This window comes from Oncorhynchus tshawytscha, unplaced genomic scaffold (assembly GCF_018296145.1).
Source record: "Oncorhynchus tshawytscha isolate Ot180627B unplaced genomic scaffold, Otsh_v2.0 Un_contig_2401_pilon_pilon, whole genome shotgun sequence".
NCBI lineage: Eukaryota > Metazoa > Chordata > Actinopteri > Salmoniformes > Salmonidae > Oncorhynchus > Oncorhynchus tshawytscha.
In genome coordinates, this window is record NW_024609237.1 from 44,109 (window position 1) to 71,176 (window position 27,068).

Sequence of the window (27,068 nt, forward strand, 5' to 3'; positions counted from 1 at the left end):
TTAGACAGTAAATATTCCCCTGGTTCAGTCTCTTAAAATTAGCATATTCACATTTGGAGGGATCATGTTATCTGTGTTGTTGGTGATTGGTTGGCATGTCTTTTGGCTGTGAAGGTGTCTTCAAAGAGCTCTGACACGCGCACACACTATCTGCCCAGTGTGTCGTGGTTGGACTACATTGCCCAGCAGCCTTTTGTAACCCGAGTACCACCACAGCATCGCCGTCATGCTGGGTATCTGCATCAGTCTGCAACACACAGCAGTCTTCTGTTACCGTTACACTCGGGGGTGAAAGTAAGGCGGTCTGGTACGGCGTCTTGGTAAAATAAATAGTGGTGGGGCGCCGTACCTGTAAAACTTGAGCCCGTCACAATTAACACATGTTCAAAAATATACTATCGTCTGCTACAGCGTTAACATTACTGCATGTCAGCGTGACGAATGAGTGAACTGACTGGAAACCGGGTGGTTTCACTCCAAATGGCGTTGTGGTTTGGGGAGAACACTTACACATTGTCAAGGTGGAGATGAGTGGCGGAGACCGAGGCGCGCATGGACAACAGTGGATGCATCAATTCAGGCTACAGGTGTAGACCTAATGACTGACTGTCGCAGAACGGCAGTACAGTAGCCTACACGTAGACCTAATGACTGACTGTCGCAGAACGGCAGTACAGTAGCCTACACGTAGACCTAATGACTGACTGTCGCAGAACGGCAGTACAGTAGCCTACACGTAGACCTAATGACTGACTGACTCGCAGAACGGCAGTACAGTAGCCTACACGTAGACCTAATGACTGACTGTCGCAGAACGGCAGTACAGTAGCCTACACGTAGACCTAATGACTGACTGTTGCAGTACAGTAGCCTACACGTAGACCTAATGACTGACTGTCGCAGAACGGCAGTACAGTAGTCTACACGTAGACCTAATGACTGACTGACTCGCAGTACAGTAGCCTACACGTAGACCTAATGACTGACTGTCGCAGAACGGCAGTACAGTAGCCTACACGTAGACCTAATGACTGACTGTCGCAGAACGGCAGTACAGTAGCCTACACGTAGACCTAATAACTGACTGTCGCAGAACGGCAGTACAGTAGCCTACACGTAGACCTAATGACTGACTGACTCGCAGAACGGCAGTACAGTAGCCTACACGTAGACCTAATGACTGACTGTCGCAGAACGGCAGTACAGTAGCCTACACGTAGACCTAATGACTGACTGACTCGCAGTACAGTAGCCTACACGTAGACCTAATGACTGACTGTCGCAGAACGGCAGTACAGTAGCCTACACGTAGACCTAATGACTGACTGTCGCAGAACGGCAGTACAGTAGCCTACACGTAGACCTAATAACTGACTGTCGCAGAACGGCAGTACAGTAGCCTACACGTAGACCTAATAACTGACTGTCGCAGAACGGCAGTACAGTAGCCTACACGTAGACCTAATGACTGACTGACTCGCAGAACGGCAGTACAGTAGCCTACACGTAGACCTAATGACTGACTGTCGCAGAACGGCAGTACAGTAGCCTACACGCAGACCTAATGACTGACTGACTCGCAGAACGGCAGTACTGTAGCCTACACGTAGACCTAATGACTGACTGTCGCAGAACGGCAGTACAGTAGCCTACACGTAGACCTAATGACTGACTGACTCGCAGAACGGCAGTACAGTAGCCTACACGTAGACCTAATGACTGACTCGCAGAACGGCAGTACAGTAGCTTACACGTAGACCTAATGACTGACTGACTCGCAGAACGGCAGTACAGTAGCCTACACGTAGACCTAATGACTGTCGCAGAGCGGCAGTACAGTAGCCTACACGTAGACCTAATGACTGTCGCAGAGCGGCAGTACAGTAGCCTACACGTAGACCTAATGACTGACTGTCGCAGAACGGCAGTACAGTAGCCTACACGTAGACCTAAGGACTAACTGTCGCAGAACGGCAGTAGAGTAGCCTACACGTAGACCTAATGACTGACTGACTCGCAGAACGGCAGTACAGTGGCCTGCATGTAGACCTAATGACTGACTGACTCGCAGAACGGCAGTACAGTAGCCTACACGTAGACCTAATGACTGACTGACTCGCAGAACGGCAGTACAGTAGCCTACACGTAGACCTAATGACTGACTGTCGCAGAACGGCAGTACAGTAGCTTACACGTAGACCTAATGACTGACTGTCGCAGAACGGCAGTACAGTAGCCTACACGTAGACCTAATGACTGACTGTCGCAGAACGGGAGTACAGTAGCCTACACGTAGACCTAATGACTGACTGACTTGCAGAACGGCAGTACAGTAGCCTACACGTAGACCTAATGACTGACTGTCGCAGAACGGCAGTACAGTAGCCTACACGTAGACCTAATGACTGACTGTCGCAGAACGGCAGTACAGTAGCCTACACGTAGACCTAATGACTGACTGTCGCAGAACGGCAGTACAGTAGCCTACACGTAGACCTAATGACTGACTGTCGCAGAACGGCAGTACAGTAGCCTACACGTAGACCTAATGACTGACTGTCGCAGAACGGCAGTACAGTAGCCTACACGTAGACCTAATGACTGACTGTCGCAGAACGGCAGTACAGTAGCCTACACGTAGACCTAATGACTGACTGTCGCAGAACGGCAGTACAGTAGCTTACACGTAGACCTAATGACTGACTGTCGCAGAACGGCAGTACAGTAGCTTACACGTAGACCTAATGACTGACTGTCGCAGAACGGCAGTACAGTAGCCTACACGTAGACCTAATGACTGACTGACTCGCAGAACGGCAGTACAGTAGCCTACACGTAGACCTAATGACTGACTGTCGCAGAACGGCAGTACAGTAGCCTACACGTAGCCCTAATGACTGACTGTCGCAGAACGGCAGTACAGTAGCCTACACGTAGACCTAAGGACTAACTGTCGCAGAACGGCAGTAGAGTAGCCTACACGTAGACCTAATGACTGACTGACTCGCAGAACGGCAGTACAGTAGCCTACACGTAGACCTAATGACTAACTGACTCGCAGAACGGCAGTACAGTAGCCTACACGTAGACCTAATGACTGACTGTCGCAGAACGGCAGTACAGTAGCCTACACGTAGACCTAAGGACTAACTGTCGCAGAACGGCAGTACAGTAGCCTACACGTAGACCTAATGACTGACTGTCGCAGAACGGCAGTACAGTAGCCTACACGTAGACCTAATGACTGACTGTCGCAGAACGGCAGTACAGTAGCCTACACGTAGACCTAATGACTGACTGACTCGCAGAACGGCAGTACAGTAGCCTACACGTAGACCTAATGACTGACTGTCGCAGAACGGCAGTACAGTAGCTTACACGTAGACCTAATGACTGACTGTCGCAGAACGGCAGTACAGTAGCCTACACGTAGACCTAATGACTGACTGACTCGCAGAACGGCAGTACAGTAGCCTACACGTAGACCTAATGACTGACTGTCGCAGAACGGCAGTACAGTAGCCTACACGTAGACCTAAGGACTAACTGTCGCAGAACGGCAGTACAGTAGCCTACACGTAGACCTAATGACTGACTGTCGCAGAACGGCAGTACAGTAGCCTACACGTAGCCCTAATGACTGACTGTCGCAGAACGGCAGTACAGTAGCCTACACGTAGACCTAAGGACTAACTGTCGCAGAACGGCAGTAGAGTAGCCTACACGTAGACCTAATGACTGACTGACTCGCAGAACGGCAGTACAGTAGCCTACACGTAGACCTAATGACTAACTGACTCGCAGAACGGCAGTACAGTAGCCTACACGTAGACCTAATGACTGACTGACTCGCAGAACGGCAGTACAGTAGCCTACACGTAGACCTAATGACTGTCGCAGAACGGCAGTACAGTAGCTTACACGTAGACCTAATGACTGACTGTCGCAGAACGGCAGTACAGTAGCCTACACGTAGACCTAATGACTGACTGTCGCAGAACGGCAGTACAGTAGCCTACACGTAGACCTAATGACTGACTGACTCGCAGAACGGCAGTACAGTAGCCTACACGTAGACCTAATGACTGACTGTCGCAGAACGGCAGTACAGTAGCTTACACGTAGACCTAATGACTGACTGTCGCAGAACGGCAGTACAGTAGCCTACACGTAGACCTAATGACTGACTGACTCGCAGAACGGCAGTACAGTAGCCTACACGTAGACCTAATGACTGACTGTCGCAGAACGGCAGTACAGTAGCCTACACGTAGCCCTAATGACTGACTGTCGCAGAACGGCAGTACAGTAGCCTACACGTAGACCTAAGGACTAACTGTCGCAGAACGGCAGTAGAGTAGCCTACACGTAGACCTAATGACTGACTGACTCGCAGAACGGCAGTACAGTAGCCTACACGTAGACCTAATGACTAACTGACTCGCAGAACGGCAGTACAGTAGCCTACACGTAGACCTAATGACTGACTGACTCGCAGAACGGCAGTACAGTAGCCTACACGTAGACCTAATGACTGTCGCAGAACGGCAGTACAGTAGCTTACACGTAGACCTAATGACTGACTGTCGCAGAACGGCAGTACAGTAGCCTACACGTAGACCTAATGACTGACTGTCGCAGAACGGCAGTACAGTAGCCTACACGTAGACCTAATGACTGACTGTCGCAGAACGGCAGTACAGTAGCCTACACGTAGACCTAATGACTGACTGTCGCAGAACGGCAGTACAGTAGCCTACACGTAGACCTAATGACTGACTGTCGCAGAACGGCAGTACAGCAGCCTACACGTAGACCTAATGACTGACTGTCGCAGAACGGCAGTACAGTAGCCTACACGTAGACCTAATGACTGACTGTCGCAGAACGGCAGTACAGTAGCCTACACGTAGACCTAATGACTGACTGACTCGCAGAACGGCAGTACAGTAGCCTACACGTAGACCTAATGACTGACTGACTCGCAGAACGGCAGTACAGTAGCCTACACGTAGACCTAATGACTGACTGTCGCAGAACGGCAGTACAGTAGCTTACACGTAGACCTAATGACTGACTGTCGCAGAACGGCAGTACAGTAGCCTACACGTAGACCTAATGACTGACTGTCGCAGAACGGCAGTACAGTAGCCTACACGTAGACCTAATGACTGACTGACTCGCAGAACGGCAGTACAGTAGCCTACACGTAGACCTAATGACTGACTGTCGCAGAACGGCAGTACAGTAGCCTACACGTAGACCTAATGACTGACTGACTCGCAGAACGGCAGTACAGTAGCCTACACGTAGACCTAATGACTGACTGTCGCAGAACGGCAGTACAGTAGCCTACACGTAGACCTAATGACTGACTGTCGCAGAACGGCAGTACAGTAGCCTACACGTAGACCTAAGGACTAACTGTCGCAGAACGGCAGTACAGTAGCCTACACGTAGACCTAATGACTGACTGTCGCAGAACGGCAGTACAGTAGCCTACACGTAGACCTAATGACTGACTGACTCGCAGAACGGCAGTACAGTAGCCTACACGTAGACCTAATGACTGACTGTCGCAGAACGGCAGTACAGTAGCTTACACGTAGACCTAATGACTGACTGTCGCAGAACGGCAGTACAGTAGCCTACACGTAGACCTAATGACTGACTGACTCGCAGAACGGCAGTACAGTAGCCTACACGTAGACCTAATGACTGACTGTCGCAGAACGGCAGTACAGTAGCCTACACGTAGCCCTAATGACTGACTGTCGCAGAACGGCAGTACAGTAGCCTACACGTAGACCTAAGGACTAACTGTCGCAGAACGGCAGTAGAGTAGCCTACACGTAGACCTAATGACTGACTGACTCGCAGAACGGCAGTACAGTAGCCTACACGTAGACCTAATGACTAACTGACTCGCAGAACGGCAGTACAGTAGCCTACACGTAGACCTAATGACTGACTGACTCGCAGAACGGCAGTACAGTAGCCTACACGTAGACCTAATGACTGTCGCAGAACGGCAGTACAGTAGCCTACACGAAGACCTAATGACTGTCGCAGAACGGCAGTACAGTAGCCTACACGAAGACCTAATGACTGTCGCAGAACGGCAGTACAGTAGCCTACACAATTTCCTCCTCCAGGTTGGATGGACATTTATAATGTATTTGTCTCCCCTTTTCGTAGGCCTTTTATATCGATCAGACGTCATTTTTATTGATTTGAGTCAGCAGAGTAGGCTACTCCGTACAAAATGCTGTGCGTTCCTTACCAGTAAGAAAATAAATCAAGTTTCATCGATGATTACACTATGCTATCTGGGTGTCGGCCGGCCGCTATGCCCTTTTGGTATGGTTTTGCTGAGTTCGAGTGCTCTGAGCTCTAACACACAACGCTAATGGCTGTGATGCTACCTGCAACAAGAGCCACCTTGTTGTTATGGTGACAATGCCACAGTGAAAGTCATAAATGCTTGAGGATGCGGAGTCAGTGTTCTTAGTGGCTCTCTGGCGGGACCAGCCTGCTGGCTAGCTGTTGGTACAGTGTGTCTCTCTGGAGGGACCGGCCTCCTGGCTAGCTGTTGGTACAGTGTGTCTCTCTGGAGGGACCAGCCTCCTGGCTAGCTGTTGGTACAGTGTCTCTCTGGAGGGACCAGTCTCCTGGCTAGCTGTGTGAACACTGTACTGCTGCATGTTGTAGCAATAACAGAGAACGACAGCCCTTTTGCGCTCCCTCCCTGCCTGACTTATGTTCTCCTCAGAGGTATACAGATGTGACGACAGGTTTCAGATTGTAGCCTGATGCCCTAATCTTGTCATGGGAACACTAAGGCAAAGTGTAGCTGATTACAGACAGGAAAGGATGGGACAGGGCAGCTCTCAGGCTTTGACCTGTGAATAAATGATCGTTCTCTGCCTCTGCCCTCCCTCTCCTTCCTGTGCAGCACAGAGCAGCATAGAGAAGGAGAAAGCGTAGTCATAAAGCAACCTGATCTGACTGCAAGCCGTCCCATCAGCCTGTGCAAAAACCCGGTGACTTGCCTGACGCTACAATGACAGCAGGGAGAAGAGACCAGTCCACTATATCAGGCTCTCTGAGTCTGGACTGGTCAGAGTTACCATGAGAACAGGAGGGGAGGGCAGCAACGCCCAATGTTTCTGGGGACTGCTGCAGTTTCACAGAGGATGCAGCGTCTTTGGGAGTTTTCAGGATCGCAGACCGGTGACAGGAAAGAAGTGTCAGACTGGCAGTAACTCACTGCATTGTCAGAAGAGGAATAGAGAACCGCAGAGCAGAGGGAAAAAACACCACCATTTACATCCCTGAGGAATAAAACACCACTGTTTACCACCTCGAGGGATTTGTTGATTTTATTTTTCTAAAATGCAAACTCCACATTTTTCCCTCAGCGGTCTTGGCGATGATGGAATACCTACACGTTCCAAACAGGAAGTGCAGAGAGCTGAGTCCGGAGGCTATGCGCCATAAAATTCAATATTCTGTCCAGGAACTGACAGATTAAAGCAGACAAGGACATGGCGTATATGTCAGAGTCAGGCGTAGAGACCGATGGGGGCTCTTCCTCCTCCTCCTCCCTGGCTCAAGCTAATGATGATGTGGGGGCCTCTGAGTGTGTGGTGCTGTCTCGGGTTCCTGAGCTAGTCCGAGAGCTACTAACCATCAACGGCCAGGGAAGAGGGGAGGAGAGGGAGAGGAGGCTGGACCTAGCATGGCTCAAACTCAAACAGACCGTCCGCAGGAAATGCAACCTATTTGAGCACCTGCAGGTTAGCATGGGAGCAATATGCACAAGGCTGTGTCTCTGTCCAAAGTATGGTAGCAGTATGGTACCTATTCCCTATAGTGCACTACTTTTGACCAGGGGACATTTGGGACGGGTGCTTTTGTTCTTTGATCTAACATGGTTGAGTACACATGGCATGTGATGTCATGGAGTGTTTCCGTTGCACTCAGCATCCAAGACGAGAGTTTTCCATCTGAAATGGGATTAGTCAATGTGATTGGTTGATTATTTAGAAGACATCACTTGCTTATATTCAGTCAACACATATATCTTAAGAATAGAAGGCTATATATAACAATATATATATATATTTGAGATTATTTCATTTTAAAAAATAACGGTGAGCGATTGTAATCTGAATAAAGGCAAAAATAAGTTTATAAAGCCCAAAATATAGCCCTGCTAATAGCCATAATGACGCTGTACAACGTGACCGTGTGTTTGAAGGAGTATTTTCCAGTAAGCAACAATTTGTTTGCCTTCGTTAGACAACTTTGTATCAATATTTCTGTAATTCAGTAATATTTATTCCCATAGTAATTCATAATGGATCCATAACTAAATCAACATCTGCATTTTGAAAGATTTTTATCATTTTATTAACAAAAGCATAAAGATGCTGATGAAGAAATACAGTACTATACAGTATATGCTTTCACATTTGGGTAAGAAAGCATATAAAGCATTTTGAAGAAAAGCCACCTGCATTTGTTTATTAGGTGACTATGCAGTCTGACAAGTAAACGTAGCCTACAATACATACTGTAGGAAACATGGGAAAGTGTCTAATTTCTTACATAAGGGAGAGCAGGCCATGTCCAGACTTTCTCAGTGACCTCAAGTACCTTGAATAATTGCTGTACTAGAGAATTCGGGCATGTGAGAGACCGGGGTTAAATTCCCCGACGGGGAGAAAGGAGTAGACTGTCCTTGTAAATAAATCTGTTCTTAACTGATTTCATGTGTTATTTCATAGTTACATTCTACAATGTAGAAAATTGTAAAAAAAAAATAATCCTGGAATGAGTAGGTGTGTCCAAACTTTTGACTGGTACTCGCTTAATTAATTAATTTAATATTATGGTGTTTCTATTCCAAGAAAAACTAAAAACCTTCTGGGTTTCCGTTAGGATGGAGTGGAAAATATGGCGCTGTACAACATGACGGTCGGCAGTACAGTACTGGGCTATTTAGCTAAAGAATCCCAATGTCGTGCTGGCATGGCACGTGGGAGACTGGGGTTCAAGTCCCCGACAGGGAGGAAGGAGTAGACTGTCATTGTAAATTAGAATTTGTTCTTAACTGACTTGCGTAGTAAAATAAAAGTTACGCTAAGAGCATAACATTTATACACCCTAATTTTCCAATTCTAGTCCAACCAATACCCAAACCGAGATTACGTTCAAATAACAATCTTATTCATTTATCAAGAACAGTCCTCATGCTTGTCTCAGAGCAGCGTCAAACGGTGCTAAAATAGTTGTAGGCTTTTGCTTCTAACTTCAATATTCTCTTTAAATTACCTACACCACTTTTAACAGCACATGACTCAACACTAGTGAGACTCATGTCTCTTACAGTATATCGAAAATATGACGTGACTCTCTGCGAATAATTACAAATAGAGGATTGGAGGATAGTTCTGTAATTCAGTGATATTTATTCCATAGTCATTCGTTATGGATCAATAACTAAATAAACATCAGCATTTGTATCATTTTTATTAATGAAAGCATAAAGCATAAACCATTATTAGTTACATTGTTTTAGTTTGAACCTGCAGACTGACACTAAGAACAGAACAGTGGGAACATTTCCCTAGTCAGTGCCTTGTATTAGTGCAATGCCCCTTAAATATTTTGGAGATTGTTACAAATCAGCAAGAAAAAGGCCATTCTTAAACGTGGGGTGAGACATTGTAACTAATTTATTTAAAAAGCCTGTTTGTTGTTTAGAATGATTTACTTGTTTTTAAAAGGAGAAATGCAACTACTACTACTACTACTACAACAACTACTACGTAACACTGAAGTTGTGAAGTGACGCAGGGTACCGTACTAAACCACAAATTACCTCTAAGGCCCGTGGCGTAAGCTCACAACTTTTTAAAGGAGGAACCACTGTTCTATTGTCCCCCTATAGCATTCTATCTCCTATGTCCTATTGTCCCCTAACAGCATTATATCTCCTCATTTGTCCTCTGTTGTCCCCTTATGCTATTTTATCTTATGTCCTCATGTATGCCATATCTCCCCTCTCCCCCAGCAAGACCAGCTGTACACGTGGGCAGCGGTCAGCCAGCCCCCCACTCCATGGAACACTTTGAGGGCCGGGCCCCCTCCCTGGGCACCTGAAGACCCTGTGGCCCCCACCCAGACCTGTGGGAGACGATAGACCAGGCCTCATGTACACCGAGGAGGGTAGGGGCCCTCACCACATCCATATAGATACTATTATACTGTAGAGACTAGATCTGAAACCGCTAACTACTGTAACAGACCAGGTCTAATTACACATTGTTATACGTTCTACCAAGGTGGGTTGGTGCCCTCATCAAAACAGTTACTAACTTCAGACTGTTGTGCTTGTTTTCTCTAACTCTAACTAGCAATGATTTTGCAGATGGAGTCTAGAAACATTAACTTCCTTAGCCAAGGTGGAGAGCTCGTAGCCTCGTCCCTTAGCCAGGGTGGAGAGCTCGTAGCCTCGTCCCTTAGCCAGGGTGGAGAGCTCGTAGCCTCGTCCCTTAGCCAGGGTGGAGAGCCGTGGAGCCTCGTCCCTTAGCCAGGGTGGAGAGCTCGTAGCCTCGTCCCTTAGCCAGGGTGGAGAGCTCGTAGCCTCGTCCCTTAGCCAGGGTGGAGAGCTCGTAGCCTCGTCCCTTAGCCAGGGTGGAGAGCTCGTAGCCTCGTCCCTTAGCCAGGGTGGAGAGCTCGTAGCCTCGTCCCTTAGCCAGGGTGGAGAGCTCGTAGCCTCGTCCCTTAGCCAGGGTGGGGAGCCAGGGTGGGAGCTCGTAGCCTCGTCCCTTAGCCAGGGTGGGGAGCTCGTAGCCTCGTCCCTTAGCCAGGGTGGGGAGCTCGTAGCCTCGTCCCTTAGCCAGGGTGGGAGCTCGTAGCCTCGTCCCTTAGCCAGGGTGGGGAGCTCGTAGCCTCGTCCCTTAGCCAGGGTGGGGAGCTCGTAGCCTCGTCCCTTAGCCAGGGTGGGGAGCTCGTAGCCTCGTCCCTTAGCCAGGGTGGGGAGCTCGTAGCCCTCGTCCCTTAGCCAGGGTGGGGAGCTCGTAGCCTCGTCCCTTAGCCAGGGTGGGGAGCTCGTAGCCTCGCTTTGTTCTTTTAGAGTTGAGCTTCCTGTTTTATACCAGTGGTTTTAAGAGGACATTGCGTCTCTGTGCCCTGATACACATGACCAGCGTTAATTTAACCCAACAGTGTAGATTTAAGGAAAGACTTGTTTCTAATCTGGATCTCTTCTTTCCTGCTCTGATACCTTTAGAGGGCGATGAAGGTAAGTTACATTGTGAATGTGTATCTGCATGGTCATTTAACTCTTTCTTTTTGGCCTTGCTCGTCATGTGCTGTCTTTCTGTAGTCCCACGTGCTATTGAAAGGGCCAAGGTTGCATAGCAACAATGAGTCAGTGCTCAGGCAGGCAAAAATTTATTGATATTCTGAGCACAGCTTTCCCCTCTCTGTCCCCCGACAAACATCCCGTCGTCTTGCCCCCGACAAACATCCCGTCGTCTTGCCCCCGACGAACATCCCGTCGTCTTGCCCCCGACGAACATCCCGTCGTCTTGCCCCCGACAAACATCCCGTCGTCTTGCCCCCGACGAACATCCCGTCGTCTTGCCCCCGACGAACATCCCGTCGTCTTGCCCCCGACGAACATCCCGTCGTCTTGCCCCCGACGAACATCCCGTCGTCTTGCCCCCGACGAACATCCCGTCGTCTTGCCCCCGACGAACATCCCGTCGTCTTGCCCCCGACGAACATCCCGTCGTCTTGCCCCCGACGAACATCCCGTCGTCTTGCCCCCGACGAACATCCCGTCGTCTTGCCCCGTCTTCCCCCGACGAACATCCCGTCCCCGTAACTTGCCCCCCCGACGAACATCCCGTCTTGCCCCCCACGAACATCCCGTCGTCTTGCCCCCGACGAACATCCCGTCGTCTTGCCCCCTACGAACATCCCGTCGTCTTGCCCCCGACGAACATCCCATTTTCTTGCCCCCGACGAACATCCCGTCGTCTTGCCCCCGACGAACATCCCGCATCTGTCCTTGCTGCTGAGTCTAACACCTAAAAGAAAACAGGCTGCTAGATGTAATGTTGCTTCTTCCCTAACTATTGGTTTGACATGAGGCTTTAGACAACTTTTGATGTTCACATTAAATGTCCATTTTCATTTCCTTCTAAGAAACAGCATGATTGTACGGATTGTGAATTGAAGTAATCATTGTATCACATATCATCCAGTAGCATGTGGTCTAGTTGACTGCATGGTTGTATTCTGGTAGTGATTAATACCAGTAGAAAGTGGTCTGGTCTAGTTGACTGTGCATGGTTATATTCTGGTAGTGATTAATACCAGTAGAAAGGGGTCTGGTCTAGTTGACCGTGCATGGTTATATTCTGGTAGTGATTAATACCAGTAGAAAGGGGTCTGGTCTAGTTGACCGTGCATGGTTGTGGTTGTATTCTGGTTGTGATAATATAGAAGTATCCTGTCTCTTCCTACAGAACACCAGGCAGCCATCTTGGGGCTGAAGAGACATCAGAGAGAAGAAGTCGGCCAACTTCAGGTCAGTCATCCTAGTCTCCCTATCCTACCTAGTCACCCTATTCTCAGACTAGGTTTGCAAAGTACCTGGTAAGATTTCCAAAATCAGTAGGGAATCATCCAACCCTACCTGAGAGGTTATCTATAGTACAGTCTTTCCCTTTGGAGAGAATAGCATCATGAATAGCCCTGGCCTCCTTCACCTGATTAACCACAAGGGGGCAGCATCCACTAAGAGTTGTACTAGTTTAGTGGAATACTCTTAATAGCAGTTCTAAGTGAGGGTCTTGGTGTGTGTGGACCAGTACCTGGCAGACTCTGACCTCTCCCATGTTTATCTCTTATCTGTGTCTCCTAGAGATGCTCCTTGTTGTTGAAGTATTGTCCTTCTGAAAGCCGCCATCTTGTCCCATATGAAGTCATTTAGCTCCTCTACAAGAAGCCCTGCCTCTAACAAGAATACGTTGAATATAACATTGTTCTCCTTCTGGTTATAAAACAGATAACATATTGCTTTAAAGGTTTATATGAACACTGTTTTCCCTCTCTCTCGCTCTCTGGCCCCCCTCTCTCTCGCACTCTGGCCCCCCTCTCTCTCGCACTCTGCCCCCCCCCTCTCGCACTCTGGCCCCCCCTCTCTCGCACTCTGGCCCCCTCTCTGTCTCTCCAGGAGGAGTCAGTGCTGAAAACAGTGAAGCTGAAAGAGGAGCACGTCAATGTGATCCAGCAGTTAGAACAGACCATTGAGGACCTGCGGACTAAGATAGCTGAGCTGGAGGAACAGCACCCCTGCTGGACAGAGATATTATTAGCATTAAGGAGCCGGAGGCTAGTGTGGAGGGGGTCTGTACCGGGAGGTCTGTCATGTAGACCTACAAACTGAGGAGAGGATAGTGAAGGAGGTCTGTCATGTAGACCTACAGACTGAAGAGAGGATGGTGAAGGTCTGTCATGTAGACCTACAGACTGAAGAGAGGATAGTGAAGGAGGTCTGTCATGTAGACCTACAGACTGAAGAGAGGATGGTGAAGGAGGTCTGTCATGTAGACCTACAGACTGAAGAGAGGATGGTGAAGGAGGTCTGTCATGTAGACCTACAGACTGAAGAGAGGATGGTGAAGGAGGTTTGTCATGTAGACCAACAGACTGACTGTCTCCTGAGTTGTCTGGAGGCCAAGTCTGTCCAGACGTCGCCTATGGAGGAAAGCTATAAGTTTAAAGTGCCTTTACCGGACCAGATGCCACCCTTGTTTGTGAACGAGGCTGGAGGAGAGTCCTCTTTGTCTTCCTCCTGTCCCCTGAAACTCCCCCCAGAACTGGCCCTGTCCCTACCCATACCCTTCTCCCCCAAGGTCGCACCAGCATTTGTCTGTACGTGCCAACAGCAGCAGAGTGGCATTAAACCTCCCCCACCACCTCCTTTACCTGGTCACTCCATGGCTCCTCCTCCACCACCACCTCTACCAGGGGGTGCAATGCCCCCACCACCTCCACCACCACCTCTACCAGGGGGTGCAATGCCCCCACCACCTCCACCACCTCCTCTACCAGGGGGTGCAATGCCTCCACCACCTCCTCCACCTCCTCTACCAGGGGGTGCAATGCCCCCACCACCACCTCCACCTCCTCTACCAGGGGGTGCAATGCCCCCCACCACCACCTCCACCTCCTCTACCAGGGGGTGCAATGCCTCCACCACCTCCTCCACCTCCTCTACCAGGGGGTGCAATGCCTCCACCTCCACCTCCTCTACCAGGGGGTGCAATGCCCCCACCACCTCCTCCACCTCCTCTACCAGGGGGTGCAATGCCCCCACCACCTCCTCCACCTCCTCTACCAGGGGGTGCAATGCCCCCACCACCCCCCTCCCTTACCTGGGATGATAGGGATGGGCCCTCCCCCACCCCCTCCACCATTACCTGGGATGGGAGGACCTCCTCCTCCTCCTGGCTGTGGCCCTCCTCCACCATGTGCCCTGGGCTCCCTGGTCCCTCCGTTGCCCATGGGACTGTATGCTCTAGGCATGGCCCAGGAGAAACCTCCCCGGAAAGGAGTGGTGGAGCCCCCCAGACCCATGAAACCTCTCTACTGGACCAGGATACAGCTCAACTCGGCTCAACACAAAAAGTAATCAATCAATCAATCAATCAATCAATCAAATGTATTTAACAAGCCATTTGTTTTATTTCAGCAGTTTCTAAAGCTTTATGCTAAAAAGCAATCATATGACAACTATGCTAGTTACATAAGCATCTGTACATGTATTTACAAAGATTTTAGAGTAGGAGTGTTGATCTAGGATCAGGTCATAGTCTCAGTAGGAGTGTTGATCTAGGATCAGGTCATAGTCTCAGCAGGAGTGTTGATCTAGGATCAGGTCATAGTCTCAGCAGGAGTGTTGATCTAGGATCAGGTCATAGTCTCAGCAGGAGTGGTGATCTAGGATCAGGTCATAGTCTCAGTAGGAGTGGTGATCTAGGATCAGGTCATAGTCTCAGTAGGAGTGGTGATCTAGGATCAGGTCATAGTCTCGGTAGGAGTGGTGATCTAGGATCAGGTCATAAAGAGTCTCGGTAGGAGTGGTGATCTAGGATCAGGTCATAAAGAGTCTCGGTAGGAGTGGTGATCTAGGATCAGGTCATACTCTCAGCAGGAGTGGTGATCTAGGATCAGGTCATAGTCTCAGTAGGAGTGGTAGGAGTGGTGATCTAAGATCAGGTCATAGTCTTGGTAGGAGTGGTGATCTAGGATCAGGTCATAAAGAGTCTCGGTAGGAGTGGTGATCTAGGATCAGGTCATAGTCTCAGTAGGAGTGTTGATCTAGGATCAGGTCATAGTCTCAGTAGGAGTGGTGATCTAGGATCAGGTCAGAGTCTCGGTAGGAGTGGTGATCTACACCTGCATTGCTTGCTGTTTGTGGTTTTAGGCTGGGTTTCTGTACAGCACTTTGAGATATCAGCTGATGTACGAAGGGCTATATAAATAAATTTGATTTGATCTAGGATCAGGTCATAAGGAGTCTTAGTTCCACTTCATTATGATTAAAGATGTAAAACTGATCCTAGATCTGCAGTCTTATTCTGAGAAGCGTTTATGATAGTTTGGACAAGGGTGTTTCTCAAAATGCAGGAGGGTCGGAGTACGAGTCCAAATCAAAGTATGTGAAACGAAGGACACTTCTCAGATGCCATTTGGTACATATTTTAAAGCATCAAGTTTCAACAGTGTGCACAGAAAAATGACGAGTACACATAAACAACTATGTAACGTTTCTTGAACTCAATGGCGGACATTATTTGAGCTAAAGCGCGAGAAAGTAATGGCCAACTTCGGAATGAAATGTTGCCCGTACATGTCTCAATATTGTAATCTTGATATGTTACATCCATACTATGTTAATTTTGGCATATTTACCTGCCTACAATACATAAATGTGCATAGATAGCAAGCCCATAGTTAGTCAAAAGGGCTAAATGTAGCTAGCTACTACTGTTAATAGGGCTATCTGCTCCTGTTGATAGGGCTAACTGGCTAGCTGCTCCTGTTGATAGGGCTAGCTGCTCCTGTTGATAGGGCTAGCTACTCCTGTTGATAGGGCTAGCTGCTCCTGTTGATAGGGCTAACTGGCTAGCCGCTCCTGTTGATGGGGCTACTGGCTAACTGCTCCTGTTGATAGGGCTAACTGGCTAACTGCTCCTGTTGATGGGGCTAACTGGCTAGCTTTCCTGTTGATAGGGCTAACTGGCTAGCTGCTCCTGTTGATAGGGCTAACTGGCTAGCTGCTCCTGTTGATGGGGCTAACTGGCTAGCTGCTCCTGTTGATAGGGCTAGCTGCTCCTGTTGATGGGGCTAACTGGCTAGCTGCTCCTGTTGATAGGGCTAACTGGCTAGCGCTCCTGTTGATAGGGCTAACTGGCTAGCTGCTCCTGTTGATGGGGCTAACTGGCTAGCTGCTCCTGTTGATGGGGCTAACTGGCTAGCTGCTCCTGTTGATAGGGCTAGCTGCTCCTGTTGATGGGGCTAACTGGCTAGCTGCTCCTGTTGATAGGGCTAACTGGCTAGCCGCTCCTGTTGATAGGGCTAACTGGCTAGCCGCTCCTGTTGATAGGGCTAACTGGCTAGCCGCTCCTGTTGATAGGGCTAACTGGCTAGCTGCTCCTGTTGATGGGGCTAACTGGCTAGCTGCTCCTGTTGATAGGGCTAGCTGCTCCTGTTGATGGGGCTAACTGGCTAGCTGCTCCTGTTGATAGGGCTAACTGGCTAGCCGCTCCTGTTGATAGGGCTAACTGGCTAGCCGCTCCTGTTGATAGGGCTAACTGGCTAGCCGCTCCTGTTGATAGGGCTAACTGGCTAGCCGCTCCTGTTGATAGGGCTAACTGGCTAGCCGCTCCTGTTGATAGGGCTAACTGGCTAGCCGCTCCTGTTGATAGGGCTAACTGGCTAGCCGCTCCTGTTGATAGGGCTAACTGGCTAGCCGCTCCTGTTGATAGGGCTAACTGGCTAGCCGCTCCTGTTGATAGGGCTAACTGGCTAGCCGCTCCTGTTGATAGGGCTAACTGGCTAGCCGCTCCTGTTGATAGGGCTAACTGGCTAGCCGCTCCTGTTGATAGGGCTAACTGGCTAGCCGCTCCTGTTGATAGGGCTAACTGGCTAGCCGCTCCTGTTGATAGGGCTAACTGGCTAGCCGCTCCTGTTGATAGGGCTAACTGGCTAGCCGCTCCTGTTGATAGGGCTAACTGGCTAGCCGCTCCTGTTGATAGGGCTAACTGGCTAGCCGCTCCTGTTGATAGGGCTAACTGGCTAGCCGCTCCTGTTGATAGGGCTAACTGGCTAGCCTGCTCCTGTTGATAGGGCTAACTGGCTAGCTGCTCCTGTTGATAGGGCTAACTGGCTAGCTGCTCCTGTTGATAGGGCTAACTGGCTAGCCGCTCCTGTTGATAGGGCTAACTGGCTAGCCGCTCCTGTTGATAGGGCTAACTGGCTAGCTGCTCCTGTTGATAGGGCTAACTGGCTAGCCGCTCCTGTTGATAGGGCTAACTGGCTAGCTGCTCCTGTTGATAGGGCTAACTGGCTAGCCGCTCCTGTTGATAGGGCTAACTGGCTAGCTGCTCCTGTTGATAGGGCTAACTGGCTAGCCGCTCCTGTTGATAGGGCTAACTGGCTAGCCGCTCCTGTTGATAGGGCTAACTGGCTAGCCGCTCCTGTTGATAGGGCTAACTGGCTAGCCGCTCCTGTTGATAGGGCTAACTGGCTAGCCGCTCCTGTTGATAGGGCTAACTGGCTAGCCGCTCCTGTTGATAGGGCTAACTGGCTAGCCGCTCCTGTTGATAGGGCTAACTGGCTAGCCGCTCCTGTTGATAGGGCTAACTGGCTAGCCGCTCCTGTTGATAGGGCTAACGGGCTAGCCGCTCCTGTTGATAGGGCTAACTGGCTAGCCGCTCCTGTTGATAGGGCTAACTGGCTAGCCGCTCCTGTTGATAGGGCTAACTGGCTAGCCGCTCCTGTTGATAGGGCTAACTGGCTAGCCGCTCCTGTTGATAGGGCTAGCTGGCTAGCCGCTCCTGTTGATAGGGCTAGCCGCTCCTGTTGATGGGGCTAGCCGCTCCTGTTGATGGGGCTAGCCGCTCCTGTTGATGGGGCTAGCCGCTCCTGTTGATAGGGCTAGCCGCTCCTGTTGATGGGGCTAGCCGCTCCTGTTGATGGGGCTAGCCGCTCCTGTTGATGGGGCTAGCCGCTCCTGTTGATAGGGCTAACTGGCTAGCCGCTCCTGTTGATGGGGCTAACGGGCTAGCCGCTCCTGTTGATAGGGCTAACGGGCTAGCCGCTCCTGTTGATAGGGCTAACGGGCTAGCCGCTCCTGTTGATAGGGCTAGCTGGCTAGCCGCTCCTGTTGATGGGGCTAGCCGCTCCTGTTGATGGGGCTAGCCGCTCCTGTTGATGGGGCTAGCCGCTCCTGTTGATAGGGCTAGCCGCTCCTGTTGATGGGGCTAGCCGCTCCTGTTGATGGGGCTAGCCGCTCCTGTTGATGGGGCTAGCCGCTCCTGTTGATGGGGCTAGCCGCTCCTGTTGATGGGGCTAGCCGCTCCTGTTGATGGGGCTAGCCGCTCCTGTTGATGGGGCTAGCCGCTCAGCTCCTGTTGATAGGGCTAGCTGGCTAGCTAGATACCCACAAATAATTTACATCTGGAGTGGAGTGCTGCTCGGCGTGAGGTAATACAGTAGGGGAGTGCTGCTCAGTGTGAGGTAATAAAGTAGGGGAGTGCTGCTCAGCGTGAGGTACTACAGTAGGGGAGTGCTGCTCAGCGTGAGGTACTACAGTAGGGGAGTGCTGCTCAGCGTGAGGTAATACAGTAGGGGAGTGCTGCTCAGCGTGAGGTAATACAGTAGGGGAGTGCTGCTCAGCGTGAGGTAATACAGTAGAGGGAGTGCTGCTCAGCGTGAGGTAATATAGTAGGGGGAGTGCTGCTCAGCGTGAGGTAATACAGTAGGGGAGTGCTGCTCAGCGTGAGGTAATACAGTAGGGGAGTGCTGCTCGGCGTGAGGTAATACAGTAGGGGAGTGTGAGGTAATACAGTAGGGGAGTGTGAGGTAATACAGTAGGGGAGTGTGAGGTAATACAGTAGGGGAGCGTGAGGTAATACAGTAGGGGAGTGCTGCTCAGCATGAGGTAATACAGTAGGGGAGTGCTGCTCAGCGTGAGGTAATACAGTAGGGGAGTGTGAGGTAATACAGTAGGGGGAGTGTGAGGTAATACAGTAGGGGAGTGTGAGGTAATACAGTAGGGGAGTGCTGAGCGTGAGGTAATACAGTAGGGGGAGTGCTGTGAGGTAATACAGTAGGGGGAGTGCTGCTCAGTGTGAGGTAATACAGTAGGGGGGGAGCGTGAGGTAATACAGTAGGGGAGGCTGCTCAGCGTGAGGTACTACAGTAGGGGAGTGCTGCTCAGCGTGAGGTAATACAGTAGTAGGGGAGTGCTGCTCAGCGTGAGGTAATACAGTAGGGGAGTGCTGCTCAGCGTGAGGTAATACAGTAGAGGGAGTGCTGCTCAGCGTGAGGTAATACAGTAGGGGAGTGCTGAGGCTCAGCGTGAGGTAATACAGTAGGGGAGTGCTGCACAGCGTGAGGTAATACAGTAGGGGAGTGCTGCTCAGCGTGAGGTAATACAGTAGGGGAGTGCTGCTCAGCGTAATACAGTAGGGGAGTGTGAGGTAAGTAGGGGACAGTAGTAGGGGAGTGCTGCTCAGCGTGAGGTAATACAGTAGGGGAGTGCTGCTCAGCGTGAGGTAATACAGTAGGGGAGTGCTGCTCAGCGTGAGGTAATACAGTAGGGGAGTGCTGCTCAGCGTGAGGTAATACAGTAGGGGAGTGCTGCTCAGCGTGAGGTAATACAGTAGGGGGAGTGCTGCTCAGCGTGAGGTAATACAGTAGGGGGAGTGCTGCACAGCGTGAGGTAATACAGTAGGGGGGGAGCGTGAGGTAATACAGTAGGGGAGTGTGAGGTAATACAGTAGGGGGGGGAGCGTGAGGTAATACAGTAGGGGAGTGCTGCTCAGCATGAGGTAATACAGTAGGGGAGTGCTGCCCAGCATGAGGTAATACAGTAGGGGAGTGCTGCTGCGTGAGGTAATACAGTAGGGGGGGAGTGTGAGGTAATACAGTAGGGGAGTGTGTAATACAGTAGGGGAGTGTGAGGTAATACAGTAGGGGAGTGTGAGGTAATACAGTAGGGGAGTGCTGCTCAGCGTGAGGTAATGCAGTAGGGGAGTGCTGTGCGTGAGGTAATGCAGTAGGGGAGGCTGAGGCTGAGGTAATGCAGTAGGGGAGTGCTGCTCGGTGTGAGGTAATACAGTAGGGGAGTGCTGCTCGGTGTGAGGTAATAGAGTAGGGGAGTGCTGAGGTAATAGAGTAGGGGAGTGCTGAGGTAATAGAGTAGGGGAGTGCTGAGGTAATAGAGTAGGGGAGTGCTGAGGTAATAGAGTAGGGGAGTGCTGAGGTAATAGAGTAGGGGAGCTGAGGTAATAGAGTAGGGGAGTGCTGAGGTAATAGAGTAGGGGAGTGCTGAGGTAATAGAGTAGGGGAGTGCTGAGGTAATAGAGTAGGGGGAGTGCTGAGGTAATAGAGTAGGGGAGTGCTGAGGTAATAGAGTAGGGGAGTGCTGAGGTAATAGAGTAGGGGAGTGCTGAGGTAATAGAGTAGGGGGAGTGCTGAGGTAATAGAGTAGGGGGAGTGCTGAGGTAATAGAGTAGGGGAGTGCTGAGGTAATAGAGTAGGGGAGTGCTGAGGTAATAGAGTAGGGGGAGTGCTGAGGTAATAGAGTAGGGGGAGTGCTGGTAATAGGGGAGCGTGAGGGAGTGCTGCGGTAATAGAGTAGGGGAGTGCTGCTCGGCGTGAGGTAATACAGTAGGGGGAGTGCTGCTCGGCGTGAGGTAATACAGTAGGGGAGTGCTGCTCGGCGTGAGGTAATACAGTAGGGGGAGTGCTGCACGGCGTGAGGTAATACAGTGGGGGAGTGCTGCTCGGCGTGAGGTAATACAGTAGGGGAGTGCTGCTCGGCGTGAGGTAATACAGTAGGGGAGTGTGAGGTAATACAGTAGGGGGAGCGTGAGGTAATACAGTAGGGGGAGTGCTGCTCAGCATGAGGTAATACAGTAAGGGGAGTGCTGCTCAGCGTGAGGTAATACAGTAGGGGAGTGTGAGGTAATACAGTAGTGGGAGTAATACAGTAGGGGAGGTAATACAGTAGGGGAGTGTGAGGTAATACAGTAGGGGAGTGTGAGGTAATACAGTAGGGGAGTGCTGCTCAGCGTGAGGTAATGCAGTAGGGGGAGTGCTGCTCGCCGTGAGGTAATACAGTAGGTGGAGTGCTGCTCGGCGTGAGGTAATACAGTAGGGGAGTGCTGCTCGGCGTGAGGTAATACAGTAGGGGAGTGCTGCTCAGTGTGAGGTAATAGAGTAGGGGAGTGCTGAGGTAATAGAGTAGGGGAGTGCTGAGGTAATAGAGTAGGGGAGTGCTGAGGTAATAGAGTAGGGGGAGTGCTGAGGTAATAGAGTAGGGGGAGTGCTGAGGTAATAGAGTAGGGGAGTGCTGAGGTAATAGAGTAGGGGAGTGCTGAGGTAATAGAGTAGGGGGAGTGCTGAGGTAATAGAGTAGGGGAGTGCTGAGGTAATAGAGTAGGGGAGTGCTGAGGTAATAGAGTAGGGGGAGTGCTGAGGTAATAGAGTAGGGGGAGTGCTGAGGTAATAGAGTAGGGGAGTGCTGAGGTAATAGAGTAGGGGGAGTGCTGAGGTAATAGAGTAGGGGGAGTGCTGAGGTAATAGAGTAGGGGAGTGCTGAGGTAATAGAGTAGGGGGAGTGCTGAGGTAATAGAGTAGGGGAGTGCTGAGGTAATAGAGTAGGGGAGTGCTGAGGTAATAGAGTAGGGGAGTGCTGAGGTAATAGAGTAGGGGAGTGCTGAGGTAATAGAGTAGGGGAGTGCTGAGGTAATAGAGTAGGGGAGTGCTGAGGTAATAGAGTAGGGGAGTGCTGCTCGGCGTGAGGTAATACAGTAGTAGGGGAGTGCTGCTCGGCGTGAGGTAATACAGTAGGGGAGTGCTGCTCGGCGTGAGGTAATACAGTAGGGGAGTGCTGCTCGGCGTGAGGTAATACAGTAGGGGAGTGCTGCTCGGTGTGAGGTAATACAGTAGGGGAGTGCTGCTCTAATTGAAGGTTTTATGTGTTCTCCACTCTCGTCCTCAAGAGCACTCGGAGCATCAGCGTGTGGAGCTCAAGAGAACGTGGTCTGAGAATGAACTCTGAGCATGAGAGTGTGGAGCGCGGTAGAATGCATATGGAGAATCACCATTAACACAGTGAAATGAAAGAAAGATGTGTTGGAAGCGTGAAGCCGATGTTTGAATGAATAACGGGTGTTGCGCAGGGAGCATACGGTTAGACTGCATCCTCTCTGATTGGCTGGAGAATCCTCTCTGATTTGATAAGTGCTTTGTTTCTCTGGAAGAGCTTTGGAGGTCTGTTTCCTCTGATTGGCTCTTTGATTGGCTGGAGAAGAGCTTTGGAGGTCTGTTTCCTCTCTGATTGGCTAGAGAAGAGCTTTGGAGGTCTGTTTCCTCTGCCTGGAGAAGAGCTTTGGAGGTCTGCTCTCTGATTGGAGAAGAGCTTTGGAGTCTGTTTCCTCTGCCTCTTTGTCTGTTTCCTCTCTGATTGGCGGTTAGACTGCATCCTCTCTGATTGGCTGGAGAAGTGCTGGAGGTCTGTTTCCTCTGGCTGGAGAAGAGCTTTGGAGGTCTGTTTCCTCTGATTGGCTGGAGAAGAGCTTTGGAGGTCTGTTTCCTCTGCCTGGAGAAGAGCTTTGGAGGTCTGTTTCCTCTCTGATTGGCTAGAGAAGAGCTTTGGAGGTCTGTTTCCTCTGCCTGGAGAAGAGCTTTGGATCTGATTGGCTAGAGAAGACTTTGGACATCGATTGATGGTAGAATGGATATTAGTACTGACATCGGTTGATGGTAGAATGGATACTTAGTACTGACATCGGTTGATGGTAGAATGGATACTTAGTACTGACATCGGTTGATGGTAGAATGGATACTTAGTACTGACATCGGTTGATGGTAGAATGGATACTTAGTACTGACATCGGTTGATGGTAGAATGGATACTCAGTCAATTGTTTTAACAGAAATTGATTTGATTTGCTGTCACAATACCGATTGAGAGATGGACAAAAAAATAAGCTGTGATATTTCTCACTCAAGGTGTAGTACTGGGGCTCATATGTTTACTGAACAACAATGTAAGCGTAAATATTTAAAAGATTTTACTGCGTTACAGTTTCATATCAGGAAATCGGTCAATTTTAATAAAAACATTAGGCCGTAATATATGGATTTCACCTGATTGGCTGGGGGCACAGGCGGGGGCCTGGGAAGGCATAGGCCTCCCAAATTGGTTGAGAACAAATTCTCTGGCAACGACTCTGGTGGACATTGCTGCAGTCAGCATACCAATTGCACGAATCTTCAAAGAGAGACATGTGTTGTGAGACAACTGCACACATTTTAGAGTGTCCCCAGCACGAGGTGCACCTGTGTAATGATCATGCTGTTTTAATCAGCTTCTTGATATGCCACACCTGTCAGGTGGATGGATTACCTTGATAAAGGAGAAATTCTGACTTAACAGGGATGTCAACTAATATGTGCAAATCATTTGAGTGAAATAAGGTTTTTGTGCATCTGGAACATTTCTGGGATCTTTTAGTAAAGATCCAACAGTCACAACCTCACTAACGCTTCCCTCATCCTAGAGAGGTGAGCACGTCGCTGGTCTGGGACAAGATACAGGAGCCTGATGTGAACTTTGAGGAGTTCGTAGAGCTGTTCTCCAAGACTGCTGTGAAGGAGAAGAAGAAACCACTGTCAGATACCATCACCAAGTCTAAAGCCAAACAGGTGAGTTCAGATAACCTCCTATTTACCCCTGTCCTATTTTTTACCCCTGTCCTATCCTCTTGTTTTACCCCTGTCAGGTCCCAGTGCCCTCTGTCCTATCCTCTTGTCCTGTTCCAGTGTTCCCTGTCCCTGCCCCCTGTCCTGTCCTGTCCCAGTGCCTCCTGTCCTGTCCCAGTGCCCCTGTCCTGTGCCCCCGGTGTTCCCTGTCCTCCTGTCCTGTCCCAGTGTCCCCCCCTGTCCTGCCCCCTGTCCTGTCCCAGTGCCTCCCTGTCTAATTGTCCTATCACCCTCATGTTTATGTAGTTCTCCTCCATTTCATCCTTCCTTCCAGCTGTTCTGTTGTTCTCCTTCAGTTGAACTGTCTGGGTTCTGGGGGTTTCTACTGAACTGGGAATATTCTGGGTTCTGGGTTTTCTACTGACCTGGGAACTGTCTGGGGTGGTTTCTACTGACCTGGGAACTGTCTGGGTTCTGGTTTCTACTGACCTGGGAACTGTCTTGGGTGGTTTCTACTGACCTGGGAACTGTCTGACCTGGGGTGGTTTCTACTGACCTGGGAACTGTCTTGGGTGGTTTCTACTGACCTGGGAACTGTCTTGGGTGGTTTCTACTGACCTGGGAACTGTCTTGGGTGGTTTCTACTGACCTGGGAACTGTCTTGGGTGGTTTCTACTGACCTGGGAACTGTCTTGGGTGGTTTCTACTGACCTGGGAACTGTCTTGGGTGGTTTCTACTGACCTGGGAACTGTCTTGGGTGGTTTCTACTGACCTGGGAACTGTCTTGGGTGGTTTCTACTGACCTGGGAACTGTCTTGGGTGGTTTCTACTGACCTGGGAACTGTCTTGGGTGGTTTCTACTGACCTGGGAACTGTCTTGGGTGGTTTCTACTGACCTGGGAACTGTCTTGGGTGGTTTCTACTGACCTGGGAACTGTCTTGGGTGGTTTCTACTGACCTGGGAACTGTCTTGGGTGGTTTCTACTGACCTGGGAACTGTCTTGGGTGGTTTCTACTGACCTGGGAACTGTCTTGGGTGGTTTCTACTGACCTGGGAACTGTCTTGGGTGGTTTCTACTGACCTGGGAACTGTCTTGGGTGGTTTCTACTGACCTGGGAACTGTCTTGGGTGGTTTCTACTGACCTGGGAACTGTCTTGGGTGGTTTCTACTGACCTGGGAACTGTCTTGGGTGGTTTCTACTGACCTGGGAACTGTCTTGGGTGGTTTCTACTGACCTGGGAACTGTTGGGGGGGGTTCTACTGAACTGGGAACTGTCTGGGGGGTTCTACTGAACTGGGAACTGTCTGGGAACTGGGGGGGTTCTACTGAACTGGGAACTGTCTGGGGGGGGGGTGGTTTCTACTGAACTGGGAACTGTCTGGGAACTGGGGGGGTTTCTGGGAACTGAACTGGGAACTGTCTGGGGGGGGGGTTTCTACTGAACTGGGAACTGTCTGGGGGGGGTTCTACTGAACTGGGAACTGTCTGGGGGGGGTTCTACTGAACTGGGAACTGTCTGGGGGGTTCTACTGAACTGGGAATGGATGTGATTAAAGGTCCCTGTCGCTTTAGGCTCAGTTCTCCACTATTAAACATTTGTGCAGAATTACTGACTGGGGGGTTTCTACTGAACTGAACTGTCTGGGGGGTCCTCCTGAAGAGGAAATCATGATCAGTCCTGGCTCTGCGGCTCGGTCTGAGGATCAGTCCTGGCTCTGCGGCTCGGTCTGATTAAAGGATCAGTCCTGGCTCTGCGGCTCGGTCTGAGGATCAGTCCTGGCTCTGCGGCTCGGTCTGAGGAGCAGTCCTGGCTCTGCGGCTCGGTCTGAGGAGCAGTCCTGGCTCTGCGGCTCGGTCTGAGGAGCAGTCCTGGCTCTGCGGCTCGGTCTGAGGAGCAGTCCTGGCTCTGCGGCTCGGTCTGAGGAGCAGTCCTGGCTCTGCGGCTCGGTCTGAGGAGCAGTCCTGGCTCTGCGGCTCGGTCTGAGGAGCAGTCCTGGCTCTGCGGCTCGGTCTGAGGAGCAGTCCTGGCTCTGCGGCTCGGTCTGAGGAGCAGTCCTGGCTCTGCGGCTCGGTCTGAGGAGCAGTCCTGGCTCTGCGGCTCGGTCTGAGGAGCAGTCCTGGCTCTGCGGCTCGGTCTGAGGAGCAGTCCTGGCTCTGCGGCTCGGTCTGAGGAGCAGTCCTGGCTCGCGGCTCGGTCTGAGGAGCAGTCCTGGCTCTGCGGATCAGTCCTTTTGATCAGGGCCCAATTGTAAGGGACAGGGTGCCATTGTGGAGGCAGACCATGTAGCCCAGTCTAACCATCTAAACCATGTTCAGATGATGTGATTTGATCTGAGCTCCGCAGAGCTTGTTGTTTTGACTGGAGTAGTAGAACGAGGATCTGTCATCAATAAAGAACAACACTACAGCTACAGTGAAGCCCACATGGAGACACACACCAGTCTGTAGCTGATCTGAGCAGTCCTGGCCTGTATAGTGTGGCTCTGAGGTTCCCGGTCCCGGCCCGTGGAGGCTGAGGGTTCCCGGTCCCGGCCCGTGGAGTCCCGTCACTTTTCTCCTAAAGTTGTCTTGTGGTTTGACCTAAATCTGGAGGCTATTTGAATTACCAAATAAAGTGTTTGGGGAATTTTAATGTTGCTTCAGCGATTTGACCTCCAATACTCTGGTAAACAATCTTTAACTTTGAAGTCGTCCCAGTCCCATAGAGAATGATTGCAGTCCGTGTTTAAAACGTTTCCTTAGATGCTGATTGGATGCTTTATCCCCTGCTAGCTGCCGGAGGTTACCGAGGAAACCCTTTCATTTTAATTAACATGTTTTCTTTCGTTTTTAATTCCGGTCGGCGTGCCAACTATAGGAAGTGTTTCCGTTGGGATTTATCAAATTGTTTTGCAGTTTTAGTCAGATTTGAAGACCTGTTTTAAGGAACCTGATTTTACGTTAAGAGGAAAAAGGCTGAGGATTAAATGAGGGCTACATGTTAATGTAATATGTGTGAAATGCCTGCGCTGATGTCATAGGCCAGTCGGCTCAG

The 27,068-nt window shown here is 50.4% G+C and overlaps 1 protein-coding gene and 1 long non-coding RNA gene across 2 annotated transcripts in view; both read left to right on the forward strand.

Moving 5' to 3' along the window:
• LOC112262177 (formin-2-like) overlaps window positions 1-27,068 on the forward strand; it is a 91,520-nt gene that overhangs the window by 23,997 nt on the left and 40,455 nt on the right. The window contains 9 exon segments of the mRNA XM_042314587.1: window positions 7,530-7,799; window positions 10,082-10,196; window positions 10,567-10,914; window positions 12,549-12,610; window positions 13,259-13,445; window positions 13,903-14,242; window positions 14,244-14,450; window positions 14,452-14,715; window positions 23,898-24,033. Of these exon segments, the coding sequence (XP_042170521.1) occupies window positions 7,530-7,799; window positions 10,082-10,196; window positions 10,567-10,914; window positions 12,549-12,610; window positions 13,259-13,445; window positions 13,903-14,242; window positions 14,244-14,450; window positions 14,452-14,715; window positions 23,898-24,033 (1,929 nt within the window).
• On the forward strand, window positions 13,425-14,102 carry LOC121844466. The gene is made up of 3 exons (XR_006081998.1): window positions 13,425-13,445; window positions 13,491-13,667; window positions 13,713-14,102. It is a non-coding gene; the product is annotated as an uncharacterized LOC121844466 (long non-coding RNA).